At 32.4% G+C, this 17,679-nt stretch overlaps 1 protein-coding gene across 1 annotated transcript; it reads right to left on the bottom strand.

Moving 5' to 3' along the window:
- Window positions 1–3,690: 3,690 nt before the first annotated feature.
- Window positions 3,691–6,831, bottom strand: LOC145125946 (RNA 3'-terminal phosphate cyclase/enolpyruvate transferase, alpha/beta). Its single transcript, XM_079061351.1, has 8 exons — window positions 6,287–6,831; window positions 5,605–5,849; window positions 5,352–5,505; window positions 5,029–5,243; window positions 4,793–4,910; window positions 4,418–4,628; window positions 4,178–4,239; window positions 3,691–4,090 (listed from the first exon to the last, which is right to left on the bottom strand). Exons 1-8 carry the CDS (start codon window positions 6,617–6,619, stop codon window positions 3,872–3,874), a joined length of 1,557 nt encoding a protein of 518 aa, XP_078917477.1. The 5' UTR covers window positions 6,620–6,831; the 3' UTR covers window positions 3,691–3,871.
- Between the last annotated feature and the right edge of the window lie 10,848 nt (window positions 6,832–17,679).

Consider the following 17,679-nt stretch of genomic DNA (forward strand, 5'->3'; position numbering starts at 1 on the left):
TTTTAAATGGTTACTATTGTGAATTGCATTTTCTTTTTGCATCTACTGCATTCGAATTTTTATCCGATTATGGAAACAAGTAGGATATGTAGATGATATGAAATTAATAGTAACATACTTGTATTTATTTGTTTATTTCAGCATCCTACTTTAAAATCATTGTATTATAGCAAAAGAACACAGTGATGAGACTCAAAGTCATCTATCTTTTTTAAGTGGGCTTAGGAAGAACACCAAGATAAAATGTATCATTCACGACATACATGACAAAAAAACTACATATTTTTCTATAACACATTTGATCATTTGGACCAATACTTTATAATGTAGTTCTCTATAGGTGAAGATATAAAGTATATAGAACTTATTGTTTTTATGTCAAAGTATCTTGCTATTAAAGAATTTTTTTCCGGCCGGTAAAAGTTGCTTCTAAATAGTAGTGTCGATATGGAAAAAATGAATAAGTAATGATAATATACAAAGATGCATAACTCTATACGTTTATCTGAGTAAACACTAATCGAAAATTTAATTATTCGCTAACCTATCCAGGTATTACACTAGGCTTTTAGTCGTATAATTAACAAATCTGGTATTAAAGTTTATTTTAATAAAAGGTTTTGTTAAATTTCTTATAATGCACAATATGCGATAATTTCATAAGTGAGAAACCACATTGATATGTCTTTTAACCATGTAATTTAAGGTAGGTCTTATTTTGACTATTTTATTCCCACGTTGACGCAATGTACTGTTTCAATATAATTGGATGGATTTGTCATTCTACATTGCTAACGTGGGAACGGATGAAAGAAGGGTGCTATAGAAGATAGTAAAATCAATCTAATGTTTTTTTATTTTTCAACCTGTCTATCGATGGTTTTATCTGAACCAATAAATAGAAAATGTTGACTTTCAACTCTACACTGAATAATATTTCAGTTTTTGAGCCTTAAATTGATTGTGTTCTTTATTTTATGTTATGTATGCAACATAATTATAGATATTATTTGAAGAGATAGAAAGATAATTGGGTAGATTTGTCATGTACATAGCTAATATAGGAACGAATGAAAGACATATGCTATAAAAATAAGATAAATCAATATATTGTTTATACATTTGTCAACCTGTCCATCGGACGGGTATGACACTAGTTCAAATGGCCAATAAGAATCACAATTAGAATCAAACATTCGATTAAAGCTAAATCAAATTCACTAGATAGAAATTAAGAACAAACATCAGGTCATATGATTGAAGTCACTACCAAGAAGTCAAAACATGAAATTGGAGAAACTAGGGTTCTAGCCACACATGGCTAGAACAAGATCACAAGAATAAAAGATGGAAATAATGTGCAATTACAACTTACAAATAAGAGAAATAATGTTTCCAAATGATTACTGATCAATCCCTTGCAATAAAATTCGAAATCCCCTCTCAAAATGTGCTCTGATATGTTCTGTGTGTGTAAAAATGACCCTCATCCCGTAATATGAAAGATAGGAAAAACTGCAAAAAGTTGGTTTTTGGGTCGAACACGGTCCGTGTTAAAATAGGCTAAATTGACACTGCCCGTGTTCAGCAACCAACACGGCCCGTGTTGATTTGCAATAAACTGACACGGCCCGTGTTCAGCATGGTCAACAGCTCCTATTTTGGTCAACACGGCCCGTGTTGATTTTGCAGTGTAAATCCAACACGTCCCGTGTACCCCTATGACTCTGAATCCAAACTTGATTTTTCCAACTTTTTCGTTCTTCGCCCGATCATCCCGAAATCTTCACCAATGCTTCACGGCACCTCCCAAAGCGCATTCCAAGCTCCGGTTTACCTGAAAAAGACATGAAAGTGTGCAAATAAGGTTGTTCTAGAGACTAACATGAATATGATGAAATGCAAGAAAAATGAAGAACAATTATGCTAAATAGATGCATGAAATGGGACTAAAAGGTGTGCAAAAAGGTGCACAAAATGCACCTAACATATAGACATTTTTTGAGGTTGAATTCTAAAAAAATAGACACAAAAAATCAAATTTCCAGGTATAGACATGGATTCCGCGGAGGTGAGCTCCGAGGGCCCGAGGGCTCCGCGGAATCCACTATAGCTCTGCGGAATGACAAAATCGTAATTAAATTAAGCGTATTTACGAAAAAAAACTCGATGAACAGTTCCGCAGAGGTGCCTCTGCGAACCTCGTTGGCAGCTCCGTGGAAATGTTCATCGAGTTTTTTTTTCTTCATAAATACCCTTGATCAATCGTATGAGTTATAATTATTACAATCCTCCTCAATATACCAAAAGATGAAATAATCTCATTATAATCCTCCGATAAACCTTCTCATTATATTAATCAGTTTTATAAATATTACAAAGAAAAAATAATAATAAGATATGTTGACTTAGTGAGACCAAATGAGGGAATAATCTCATTATAATCCTCCGATCTTAATCTGGGTATTTATGAAAAAAAAAAAAACTCAATGAATAGTTCCGCGTAGTTGCTAACGAGGTCCGCAGAGGCACCTCCGTGAAACTGTTCATTGAGTTTTTTTTCTCTTTTTTTTCGTAAATACCCTTGATTTAATTACGATTTTGCCATTCCGCAGAGCTACAGTGGATTCCGCAGAGCCCTCGGAGCTCACCTCCGCGGAATCCATGTCTATACCTGGAAATACGATTTTTTTTGTCTATTTTTTGGAATTCAACCCCAAAAAATGTTTATAGCCGGTATTTTTCCTTGATACTTGAAGTTGATTTTCTTGCATGAAAATGAGATGAGAGATTAATATTATTCATTTATTTAAAAGTGAAGTCTGGTTAATGAACAATAGTTTGTTAATTGGAAACCCAAGCCAAACTCATTTCAATACATATTAAAAGATTGTTAGTTTTAATCCGAACATGTTCAACTTACATTACATCAACATAATCTCCGGTTAAAAACTAGGGTTGTTGTAAACAAACTAAAAGAACATAAATGTGGTTGTTTGTTTAAATTTAACAAAACAATAAGCTAAACCAAACATATTTTTTCTGTTTTCGTGTGTAATAGATAATATGGTAAATAAACATAAACGAACAAATACTTGGGAGAACATGTTCATGAATAGATAAATAAATGAACACCAAATACAAAGGGGGTGTTTGGATAGGGAAAAAAATAGGTTGCTTATTGCTTATTGCTTAATCCCACTGCAATAAGCAAATTTAAGTGTTTGGATAGGAGTCTTTAAAAATCAGCTTATTGCGGTAGGAATAAGCTAAATAAGCTGATTTTAATAAGCAAGGGGATGAATGCTTATTGCTTATTGCTTATTGGTCATTTTACTCATATAAGCCGTTTTGTTTGCCAAACACTTAACATGCTTATTGTTTATTGCTTATTCCCACCGCAATAAGCTAATCCAAACACATTTTAAACAAGTGCTTATTCCCACCACAATAAACAAATAAACAATAAGCTAATAAGCTAAAAACTATTTATCCAAACACCCCCAAATTTGGACTTATAGAACATTCATAGTCCAAAAAAATATTATCCAAAAATCGTGATTCGAAACAAGTTCAATAAGATGATCAAAATAGATAACTTCATAACTTCATGTTAGAGTCTAAATAAAATCATACCTATATAGTGTTACATAACAAACAAATTACCAAATGTGAATTTAAAAATATAAATAAACAAACGAGACCTCTATCATTTTGTTCATTACAGAAAATCATGTTCATGTTCATTCGTACACTCAAATCTCATAATAACCAAAATCATTGTCCAAAAAATCACATATTTTACACCTTACAAACAAAACAAAACTTAGTTTCAAAAATATCAAACAACCACAACCCATAGAAAACCGCATCAATGCTTGGCGAATCTTTGAAGAACTTCAAAGTAATCAGGAAACGTCTTCCGAGTGCAACCAGGATCCTTAATGGTCACCGGAACATCCGCACAGGCGGCAAGAGAGAAGGCCATGGCCATCCGGTGATCATCATAAGTGTCTATCGCCGCCACATTCAACTTTTCCGGCGGAGTTATCACACAGTAGTCTGCCCCTTCTTCAACCGTTGCTCCCAACTGAGTTATTTTTTAAAAATTGTTAATTTAATTCTTGATATATACGCTTTAATTATATGATCAAATAAAGGGTAGTTTTTATTTTACCTTTCTAAGTTCCGTGCAAATAGCAATCATTCTTTCGGTTTCTTTAACTCTCCAGCTAGCAACTAATATAGAAAAACTTAATCTGTTAAGTTATATACGAATGTTTCTTTTTGACTTAATACATAAAGAACGACTTAATTGAGAACGTCAGAGAAAGGGGATTTTCCATTAAGTCGTAGGTATTTACAAATTTACCCTTTTTGATATTATCTATATCAAGACAACACTTTATTATCATACCGTCTCTAATGGTGGTGGGGCCATCAGCATAGAGGGCGACCACAGCAAGAGTCATGGCAACATCCGGCATTTTGTTCATGTTTACATCTACGGCCTGCAAATGTTTCCTTCCGGAAGAATTCCTCGGTGGGCCCTTCACTGTGACTGAATTTTCGGTCCATGTCACTTCGGCTCCCATTTGTCCAAGAACTTCCGCAAATTTAACATCGCCCTTAAATTAATTAAAAAAAAAAACAAAGAAACACGTATAAGAAGCACAGGAAGTCAATTACAAAATATACATTTTACACAAAAACATGATATTTTTGGTAGTTTGGAAAACTATCTAAAACTTTTATGATATGATTGGAAAAGATAAAGGGTAGCCATTTTCACCTGCAAACTACTTGTTCCACAGCCTTCAACTGTAATGGTGCCGCCAGTTATGGCTGCACCAGCTAAAAAGTAACTCGCACTCGATGCATCACCTTCCACATAAGCATTTCCAGGCGACCTAAACAAATATCATCCCTTAAATTCCTAACTTTATACAAATAGTGCATTCATTTTCTTTTCTTTTTTAAACATCATTTATCTAGACATCACTTAACAAGAAAAAAAAAGGGTCTTACTTGTACTTTTGACCACCTCGAACAAAGAACCTATCCCAACTATCCGTGTGTTCAACAGAGACACCAAAGCGTTCCATCAATTTCAGTGTCATCTCAACATATGGAATTGAAATTAATTTATCAATAATTTCAATCTCTACATCTCCAAGTGCAAGTGGAGATGCCATAAGTAAAGCAGTAAGGTATTGACTACTTATAGATCCCGACAACTTAACCTGTAAAATATCAAAACACATAATTATTAAGGACATGAATTTGACAAACTGATTCCGATTGGACAAAGGCTACAATTTTCTAAAATATTACAAAAATGTTAAATTTACCTTTCCACCAGGGAGACCTCCACCTCCAACTACACGAACAGGAGGGCAATTTGTCCCAAGAGTACAATCAACATCTGCACCCAGTTGCTTTAGGCCTGTCACCAAATCACCTATTGGTCTCTCTCTCATTCGAGGAACCCCATCTAGTATATAGCTGAAATTTTGAATTTTGTTTTACATAAGTTATAGAAATAGTTTCCATGTGAATACAACCTGAAATTTTGAAAGAGAATATATGAAAATAGTCAAATACCTTGAATTTCCACCTGCAGCAGTGACTGCAGCTGTCAATGGCCGCATGGCTGTTCCTGCGTTTCCAAGGAAAAGCTGGATTTCATCTTTAGCTTCTTTACCCACTGGAAACAGACCACCGCAACCCTCCACAATTGCCCTTTTAATTGCACCATCTTCTTCAACACGTAGCCCTAATGTTCTTAAAGCTCCGAGCATGTAATGCACGTCATCACTGTTGAGCAAGTTGTCAACAATGGTCGTTCCCTGAGGAAAATTTTATAGAAGTGGCATCAAGTAATGCACTCAGATTCGTATCGCACAGAATTGAAAGCTAAAGATAGGTTTTTATAGGATTTTTATGATCCCCGCAAGTACCCCGATGAATTTTACACAAATGGTTGCAGGAGATTTTAAGCTTTCTAAAGCATACTCTATGTACTGATCAACAGTATAGATAAATAAGTGCTTTTAAGTTTTAAATGCAGCAAAGCCATAAACTTCTTGCATTATTGAAATAAACGTCATCTAATTGGTAGTATTGATTATGAATTTTAAATTTAAATTGGTTGGCAATTTATGATCCAAAATGTTTAAAAACGATATCGATTACGAAGCTTAAAAGTGATATTTTGACTTTCAAAGTCAAAGAGGAGCTATTTCCATTGTACGTGTGTGTATTGAATCAAATCAAATTAAACTACCTCAGAGAGCGCAGCGAGGAGAAGAATCCGATTAGACAGAGACTTGGAGCCGGGCAAATTAACGGTGCCGGAAATCTCTTTGATGGGTTGCAACACAATCTCGGGTACCGTCGATGGCTTCTCCGTGGTGGCAACGGAAGCAGAAACGGTGAAGGATTTTCTCCCAAAGTTTTTATTAGAAGAAACAGAGATTTGAGTAACTGAGGTTTTGTATTTCGATCCAAAGGATAAGAAAGATAATGGTTTTGAAGAGGGGTTTTGGGATTTGGAAAGATTGGAAGTGAAATTGGCAGTTTGGAGATTCTGGGCAACCTTGCTAATGCTAGTCGCCATTTTCCTTAATTGTGTGTGTGTTTTTACACCAAGAAGACGCAGTAGGTACGGTTGATTTAACAAGATTTTGTGGAGGTAGAGAAGTGGAGATTGAGACCAGAAATGGAGGAGGAAGAGGGTAGGTGGGTTGGAGTTCAAGACTGTCGATCCCCAACGCCCTCATAATCTCATACCAAACCCCATATCTTACGGAACTCCATAATAGAAAAAGGAAAATTCAAGTAACCTAATCTTACCGTGATAAGCAAGAATAATTTTTTCTTATTTAATATGCCACATAATTTTCTCAAAATTTTCATTTTCATTTTATTCTGCTTGACAAATTTTGGTTTTTCTTCCTTTTTTCTTAATAAAAAAAAGTAATTAAAATCGACTACACTACTTCAATGGTAATGTAATTTGTAAACGGGAATGTATTCAAGTAAATAAACCTCAACATAATTGTAAAATTCCTTCCTTTTTAAAATCACTTAAATTGTAGATATCTTCACATATTCTTTCATTCACAACTAATATATAAAACATATCTGCAACATTATGGTAGATTGTCATTAATTTACAAAGAATCAAAGAATTCAAAATAATGTGATATCGATCACATTATTTTTTTCTTAATATCATTTTCAAAATCGTTGTTTAGATTTATGTATAAGTACAATCTTATTCGGTTGTTATCACATTTTCTTCAAAGCTTTAACTTGCAACATCACGTTCGAATACAATTCCAACTTCCTAAGGTTAGCAATTTTAGTTTATTGATTTACTGATTAATTTCTTTTGTAATTCATCTGATTATATTTTATGTGTTCAATATATGTATCAATCTTATAATTTCCATGCATTGGTCGAATTCTTATCTACTATAATAACCGAAACTTGCTGATGTTCTAATGCATATATGGTGTTTGATAAAATGCATCAAAGAAATAGAATTTCACATGGAATGCATCTGATTATTGTTTATTAGCATTCTTTTTATTCAAAGACACTAAAATGGAATGGAACCCATCCCTCATGTTGTTTTCTCTCTCTCTCTCTCTCTCTATATATATATATATATATATATATATATATATATATATATATATATATATATATATATATATATATATATATATATATATATATAGAGAGAGAGAGAGAGCTAGGTTCAAATGTGGATTGACATCTATTGTGTGGATAATGCTATTCCGTGAGAATTACAAAGAAAATATGTTGTTTCGATAATATGAATACGTTCAATCTTATATAATTATTTTAATTATTAAGCATTTTCACTAATTAAATCGTCTATAAGGTTATTATATATTTTTTTTAATTATTCTCATTCTGTCAGAATGTTATCAGGATGTTTATTGAGTCGTATTCTGTAAGAATTAAAATAAATAAAAAACGATGAATGAGAACAAAAATGAATTAGAATTGGTGAGAATCCATTAAAATAACAACAGTTCTATGAGATTGAACGTATTCACATTACTAAACAACATATTCTCTTAGTAATTTTCATAAAATAGCATTATCCACACGTCCACACAATAGTTGTTCATCCAAATTATATATATATATATATATATATATATATATATATATATATATATATATATATATATATATATATATATAGGTTTAGGTTCTATGGAAAACAAAAAAAACCCTAAAAATCATAAAAATGCATAAAAAAAATACTTAGAGATCACAAAAAATATTTTTGAATTTTTTTTATAAAAAATCGCAGGTTTTTGTTGAAATTCGCTGAAAAAAATAATAAAAAATCATTTTTTTTTTTTTTTGTAAAAAAAAAATTTTTTTTCACCGATTTTGTATAAAAAGCTGCGATTTTTTCAAAAAAAATTTCAAAAAAAAGTTTTGTGATCTCTAAGTATTTTTTTTATGCATTTTTATGATTTTTAGGGTTTTTTTGTTTTCCAAATAACTCTTCCCTATATATATATATATATATATATATATATATATATATAGGCTTAGGTTATTTTGTTTTTTACTAACTATTGTGTGTCAGAATGCACAGATCTGGACCACCGGATGAATAGAATCAATGATCATGATCTGAGGGTCTATGATATTACAATAGAGTAGCATGTACCATATAATCATACAAATTTCAGCAAAAGGGTATTTTGGTCAATTAACCTATTTTAAAAAAGGTAATTTTCGGATTTTAAGGGATCATTAACACTCCTAATTTTAAAAATCTAAATTTTTTAAATTAATTCTAAACATAATTTGTAAACATAACCGATTTTATTCCGTCAGAATGGATTTTTGTTTGAATGATGTTCTTTCAGAGTTTTATTCTATTAGAATATTAATGAAGAATAACAGAATTCTTGAACTCCTAGTTGAAGAATAACAACATTTTAATATTTATATACATTCGAACTTAAATACAAATTCATTCATATTCTTACATACTAATAGTCTTATACATTTTAATATATTTATACATATTTCAAAAGAATATCATAAAAAATCAGCATTCTTGAATATACAGTTAATGAATAAATACAAGTGTAATTCTTAAAAAATAAGAACATTCTTAAACTGTGAGTGTCATCAATCTTTGGCTCATTCTTCAAGTCATTCTTATCAGGTCTTCAAGCCATTCTTCCGACCATTCTTATCACAAATGCAACAAAAACTAATAATGGTTAAAAACATGTTGCTTGCAATTCCTATTAATTTATACATTCTGGCAGAATACATATAATTCATTCCGGTATAATATACATAACACAATCTTGCATAATACATAGAATACAATCTCGCAGAATACATAGAATAAAATCTGCTAGTTATAACTTTGCATGCCACTATAAATAATTAAAAGCATGTGATTTGCCATTTGCAATCGTATTTCTCTATATATAAACATTCTAAAGCGTAGAATGTATAAATGCATTCTGTCAGAATTACTAGAATGTTACTTGCAATTCCTAGCACTTTATATATTCTGGAAGAATACATAGAATATGACAGAATACATAGAATACATTCTGACAGAATACATAAAATTTGCTACTAAATCAAGATTATAAAATTGTGAACTGTGGAACATATTAAGTTTAATATTTTTCAAATATTAGACGGTTAGATTTTGATATTTTCCACATATTGCTTATTTAATCAGGTGATTACAAATGCTTTTGAGAAGAGTTTTCTCATTCATATAATGTTTAAGTTCTAAACTATCTCAAATTTGTGAAAATCTCTTATAAACCGTTAATCAAATCTTCATCCTAAATTGATTAAAAAAATCAAATACCAATAGCAAAGATTGATGCTACTCAGATAATTAACAAATAAGGAGTTAATAACAACAGCAAAAAAACATATCAAAAGGTTTAATAAAGAAAATAAAAGAAATACTCTTTCAGGCAATTAACAAATAAACATACCACATGTTAGAACCAAGTAACACAAATAACCAAGTTAGAATTATTTTTGTGTTCTTCAAGAATTTGAACATCAAATTCTCTTTGAGGCATTTCTACAAACACCTGGCGTGTAACATAGAAATCAAATTTTCTTTCAGGCCATTTCTACAACAAAGCTGCCAAATTCTCTTTGAGGCATTTCTACAAACATCCATCGATTGTTAATCAAACGAACACCTACGTAGTTCTGCCAAATCAAACAAGAACAAAAAGAAAAGAAAGAGCCTTTACCTATTGATTGAATCATTGTTGCCCAGCTTCCTCCATCACCGATTCCACCCACCTGCCGATTGCCACCACCCCATACGACTTACTGTCGCCTTACAACTCCCAATTTGCAACCACCCTTGTGTTTCAAGACGATCGGACCAGAAGAAGAATGGAGCCGAGGGGAGCAGCCCTGCGCTGCCGGCCCCCTCCATCGCCTATGCTAACGATCCACCAGCACCACCGAACCCTCACTTCTAGCCTCTTTCTGATCACAATAGGCCGACGAACATGAAGCTGTGGAAGAAGAGTAGTTGAATAGAGGATCTAGAAGTTGTTGTCATGATGGCGGATAATAGGCAGACGGTGGTGCTCAGATGTAAGGATCGATTTCTAGTGGAAAGGAGGAATAGAGGTATCGATGATTTGAGGAAGCCGCCGTACTCTTTAAGGTTAGGGATGTTGGCTTTGTAGGGTTAAAATAATTAAGGAGAGATTAATTGAAATATTTTTTTACCATAGTTAGATATAGGAAGTTTACCATTATACCCTTTTTTAATTTATTTAATGATTTATTATTCTTGAATTCTCATTGGTGCATTTAGGCATACATTAGTTGCTAGAAATATTTGAACCTATCTCTCTCTCTCTCTCTCTCTCTCTCTCTCTATATATATATATATATATATATATATATATATATATATATATATATATATATATACATACATACTTATAAAGCTAGCATTTTTCCTTGAACCTCATGCATTTGCAACCCCCATAAAAATTTGCAAACACCTCATGCATTTGAAACCTCCTATTTTAATGAATACCACTCAAAAATCTCTTAATAATGATTAACAAATCAAAGGTTTTATAACTTATATAATATATTTAATAAACAATTAATGGATACTCTACTATAAAAGGTCAATCTTTTTTAGTAGACAAACAAATACAAATCACATACAAAATTCACAAAGAAAACAAGTTTAAAGTTTTTTGTGTTGGTTTGAGGGCTTTGAACAATTTTTCGAGCCATGTTATTATGTTGAAGTTTTTAATTTGTAAGTTTGTTATATACTAATTCTTCTTTGTATTTTCTTGATTTAAGTATTCTTTTAAGAATATCATTGTATGTCGCGGTTGAAATTTTAATGTAAATTAGATTAGATTCAGGTTATCGATCATATGTTATGGAAGATGATATATATAATATTTAATTAACTATTGTATACATGTTTGTATGTTCGTGATGCTTCAAAACAATAATTAATTAAAAATCATGAATATGTCATATTATCCATATTATACATGTAAGCTTTTTTTAAAATGCAAATTGTCTATCTTATCACTTTATATTTTAGTATATGTTTAACATTTTAATTATAACAATAAGTGTTTTTTAAAAGTTTCTTTCACTTATTAATAATAACAAGTGGTTTTAAAACTAATAAGCAATAATTATAAATAATAAAATCAAATTACATGGATATGTCATATTATCCATGCAAGTCTCTTTTGAAATGCAAATTGTCTATCTTATCACTTTATTATTTAGTGTATGTTTCACATTTTAATAATAATATTAAGTGTTTCTTAAAAGTCTTATTTAATTTATTATTTATAATAAGTGGTTTAAAACTAATGAATAACAATTTTAAAGGATAATAACATCAAATTATAAATTACATTTAGCTACAAATAAATTGTATTTTAAATGAACATCATTATTGAAATTAGAAAATGATCGCATAAGTAAAAATATAATTAATCAATAATAATAATTGTTAAAAATAATACTAAATAGATAATTATATTTAATTCTTTTAATGAGGAATGTGGGTTGATGTCAATGAATATTATTGTTCAAAATAATAAAAATTATATATATATATATATATATATATATATATATATTAGTGTAAAAATATTATCTCAAAGTTAATGTCAATAACATAACCATTTTAAACATATATTTTCAATATTTTAACAATATATTTTTAATCTTCGCCGCGCAACGCGCATTTAACAATATATTTTTCAATATAAAGTTAGCATTTTTTTTCTTGAATCTCATTCATTTGAAACCTCCTTTTCTAACTTCCTCAAACCACATTCATTTGAAACCCCATTTTTTAACCAATGCAACTCAAAAGTTTTCTTAATTATGATTTAACACTCAAAAGTTTTATAACTTATATTATGTTTAATTAGCATTTAGTGAAAAGTTTACTATAAAAAGGCCAATCTTTTGTGTCTTTTGTGTTATATAAAATCTTATATGTAAGAAAGATTTGAAGATATTGTGATTCAAAAGTTTTCATATAGTTGAAGCATTCACGATCCAAATATGATGATTTGAAGAAATGGGTTATGTCGCATCGATGGTAATTGTAATATGATTTTTTCTTTCAACCAAAACAAATGAAGTTTTTCTATTCTTTCTTTATATTCAGTTTCTCATTTAATCTTTATATATGATTTGTGTGTATTACTCAATCTTGAATGTGACTCTCCAAACATCAATGTTTTTCTTTGAATATCTTTATGATTCTTCTTTTTCAAGAAAAATATTTTGATTGCAGGTTAGTGAATAATTGTCATCAAGTTTCTAGGGTTGAATGATGTTAAATGAAGAAAGAAGATTCATAAAATGGATATAGGTTTTTTTTGTTTGAGCAAATTTGACGAATGTTAGTTTTTTCTTTTGATTTAAATGTATGTTTATGTAACATCTTTATTTATATATTCAACCACCCAATGCTCTTATTTATTTGATTGTAGTTTTTCTATTTTGATTATGTTTATTTTCTATTATTTTTTTTTGGATTATCCTACACAACATATTTAAAAGACAATATTTAAAAGATAACATAATTTTAAACATTTGATATGTAATTATGATAGACTTATCATGATATGTTCTTCATATGAAAAAATTTATCCATATTACTACGACAATAATTACATATGACATTTACGAAAATATATATATTATATGTGATTTGTTTAACATGTATATGCACCTATGTATGTTATAAATTTATAATTAAATATCTTTATGTTTAATAATTGAAGAGATTAAAATGATGCATCAAAACCAATTATTTAGACGAATATAATAATAATAATAATAAATATACATTTCCAAGTACCGTATTCATTTGAAACTCACACTACAACTCAAGAGTTTTCTAATCTATGTATATTTATTAGTTACAACTCAAGAGTTTTTAACTTATGATTATTAATTAGTAATCACTAATAACTTTTTATTTTCCTTTCTTTTATAAGGTTGTAAAGTTTTGCTCATTAAAAACATTAATGTATTTGAAGAGATTTGTGATTTAAATATGAAGAGTTAATATAAATGTTATAATAGATGTTTTAGTGTTTTTATGTTATTAAAAGTTATAGTGTTTATTTTTCATATTTTTAATTATTCGTTGTATATATATCTTTTTTAATACAAATGTTATAATAGATGTTTTTCTATTTTTATGTTACTAAAAGTTGCGGTTCATATTTTTGTTCATATGTTTTGTTACCCGTTATATTATCATTCATTTGATATATAATTTACACAATTTTGAACGGTTCATAAAATTATCAAATAATTGTATACATCACAATGACTTAAAAATTAAACTATAATGTTTAATAAAACTAATATGTTAACTATATGTTTGCTTTACTACTAACATTTTGTTTCAAATTAGAAATATTAAATAATAATTTGGTAAAAGTTATAATTTTAACTATATAATTCTATTTTCGCGCAACGCGCGGCGATTCGCCTAGTATATATATATATATATATATATATATATATATATATATATATATATATATATATATATATATATATATATATATAGAGAGAGAGAGAGAGAGAGAGAAAGAGAACTAAGATCAATTGTTAATGCCAAAAGGTTGAAAATGCGAGAATAGATCTGAGCCCTCCAAATATTAAGATCTAAGGCTAATATTAATGGGCCATTTATGTAATTTCTAAAAGTAATGGGATTAGATTGTAAAGTGAAAATAGAGTAAAAGGGTATTACCGTCACTAGATTTTATCCTATTTTTATTAAGTTCCTAGAATATCTCCCGTTCCCCATCATGTTTCCTTCTTCCTTTTTGAAACATCCAAAAATTATGACATAAAAATTTCATTTTTGATTTAAGTAAAAACAGTATTACAAAACATTGTTCATACATCCCAATAGAATAAATATGTCAAACATCAAAAAAATCAGAGTATGTCACATAAACAGAATCCATATGGTGTGTGCGATGCAGTCAACCTGAGCTCTTCCCCTTGGAATCGGAAGTACCTGAAACACAAACTAAAAACCATAAGCACAAAACTTAGTGAGTTCCCCAAGATACCGCATACCAAACATATCATATAACAGGCCCCACCCAATGAGATACGGGCCCCACCCACACTCGCATAACGGGCCCCGCCCAATGAGATACGGGTCCCGCCCACACTCGCATAAAGGGCCCCGCCCAATGAACATACTTATACAGTCACATAAAAGTATCACACAGACAACAAGTATATCGATATAACCAATCAAGGGTCGACCTTGGTGCCTTAGGCCCGCTAAACCCAGTGAGGAAACTCACCTCGAAACGTTGAATGGAACGAATGATCCCTGACTGCTGGTCCTATAGCTCCTCGAGCTATCAATTGCCAAATAAAAACTACTTAACATTCGGGATCTACATCATAACCAAAAATCCCTACTTGGGGTAAAAAGACCATTTTACCCCTAACCTAGCTTTGTCCAAGAATGGAGCCCATAACCACAATCCAATGGGCCCAAAAGTTAAACAATCCATCAACGCCCAAAATATGGCCCAATTTCCAATTGGGGCCAATCCCTTCACATGGGCCTTAGCCCAAGGCCCAATAATATTCCTGACCCAAAAATTCCCAAAATCAGATGGCCCAACTAAACCCTAACCTTCTAAGCCCAAAATGAAACCCAAACCCAAGGCCCAACATCGAAATGCCATCAGACTGAGTACGCTGGGCGTACTCAGCTGGTACGCTAAACGTACTGGCTCGAAGGCTTGTACGCTGCGCATACTCTTCCAATTCAGCTAACTTCAAGATTAAGCTCCTAACCTATTAAGACTTTGTTCCAGAATGCAGATCTGACCTCCTTAAGCTGAAATACCACGTAAGGTTGCTTACTTTACATCCAGGCATAACCCTAAGAAGCTCTAAAGCTCAACAAGGACTTAATAAAGGACTTAATGAAAGAATGAGACCCCTAAACTCCATAAAGTTGACACCTTTATGCCAAAGGAGTCCATGAAGACCTTAGATCTGAAAGAATAAGCCTTTGGGACGTGCTAGTCCCATCATCCATCAAAACCATGGCTAAAAACATAGGGGTGGCAATTGATGACACGACACGAAAAAATACACGATACGAAACGAAATTGGGACGAAACTGAAATTCGAATTCGCGTTCGTGTCAAGTATAAAAAACACGATGTCGTGTTTGTGTTTAAAATTCGACACAAAATTCACACGATTTAGCATTTGTCAGTCGTGTTTTTCGTGTTTGTCGTGTTATGTATGATTAAGTATTAATTAAATAAATTAATTGTTATAATATGTCATGTTTATCGTGTCGTGTCGTGTTTGTTGTTTTTTTAATCGGTTCGTTTTCGTGTTGGTTGAAAAAAACACGACATCGTGTCGTGTCGTGTTCGTGTTACAAAAAACCTTGCCGTGTCGTGTCGTGTCAGACAAAAGCACGACACGATGGCCCGATTTGCCACCCCTATAAAAACATAACAATTTAACCCAAAAAGAGATCTAAGCATCTAGCAAACAAGATGAGAACTTGATACCTCAAAAGCTTGGCAAATCAGGTGGTGATTCTGGATCCAAGACCTCCTCTTCAGGCTAAGCAACTTCTAGCTTCTTCAACTCCTTCAAAATGCACAAAAATGAATACCAAAAGCTCTCCAAAGGCTCACACACTCAACAATGGAAGCTAAGACTCGATTTTAGGTTTTCTGGACAATAGTGGTTGATAGGGAGGCTAACACTTGGGACTTAATGACATTATATAGGATTTTGAGTCTGACCACGTACGTTGCGCGTACGTGCATGCCTCCACGATCTTTGTGTTCCATTTACGCCCCACATACACCAGGATTACCCCCAACGTACGACCTCGACTAATCCCACTCATAAAGGCCCAATCCACTAAGACCAATACAACTTAAATGATTTAGACAATGAAATAAATAATAAAATAAATAATACCTTAGAACCATCGGGCGTTACAATTCTCCCCCACTTGGATCAGACTTCGTACTCGAAGTCCGCTGCCCCGAACAACTCTGGATAGTGCTCCCTTATCTCCGCCTCAGGCTCCCAAGCCCACTCTGACCCCTTGCGGTGCAGCCACTACACCTTCACCAGCTCCACAACCTTGTTCCTTAAGGTTTTCGTTTTCCGATCTAAAATTGCCATCGGTCTCTCAATATAATTCAGGCGGTCATCCACCTGAATATCCGCCAAAGGTACAACTGCGGAATCATCCACTAAACACTTCCGCAACTGAGAGACATGAAATGTGCTATGAATCTGACTGAGATCGGCTGGAAGATCTAGACGATACGCAACCCGACCCACCCGAGCCAAAACCCTGAAAGGACCAATATAACTAGGGCCCAACTTGCCCTGCTTCCTGAACCGGATGACACCTTTCCAAGGTGACACCTTCAGGAGAACCATATCTCCCACCTAAAACTCCAAGTCTGACTGGCGCTTGTCGACATAGCTCTTTTGCCGACTCTGAGCTGTCTGGAGCCTGCTCCGAACTTGCTGAATCAGCTTAGTGGTCTTGAGCACCACCTCGGTACTCCCCATAACTCGCTGACCGACCGCGCCCCAACAAATCGGGTCCTGCATTTCTTCTCGTAGAGCATCTCTAAAGGAGGTCGATCGATGCTGGCGTGATAACTGTTGTTATACGAAAATGCCGCTAACGGAGGATACGTATCCTAACTCCCACCAAAATATCCTCAAGAGTCTGAATAGTCCGCTCACTTTGACCATCGGTCTGCGGATGAAATGTTGTACTGAAATGGAGATGGGTGCCCATATCGTCATGAAACCGCTTCCAAAATCTGGAAGTAAAATGAACATCCTTGTCTGAAACCACTGATACCGACACCTCATGACGTGCCACCACATCTCGGACATAAATCTCGGCCAAATTCTCTGCAGAAATACTCTCCTCGATTGGAATGAAATGCGCGCTCTTGGTTAGGGGTGGCAATTGTTGAAAGGACACGACAAAAATACACGACACGAAACGAAATTGGGACGAAACTGAAATTCGAATTCGTGTC

Source organism: Lactuca virosa, chromosome 7 (genome assembly GCF_052849685.1).
Source record: "Lactuca virosa cultivar CGN04683 chromosome 7, Lactuca_virosa_CGN04683_v6, whole genome shotgun sequence".
NCBI classification, from domain to species: Eukaryota; Viridiplantae; Streptophyta; class Magnoliopsida; order Asterales; family Asteraceae; genus Lactuca; species Lactuca virosa.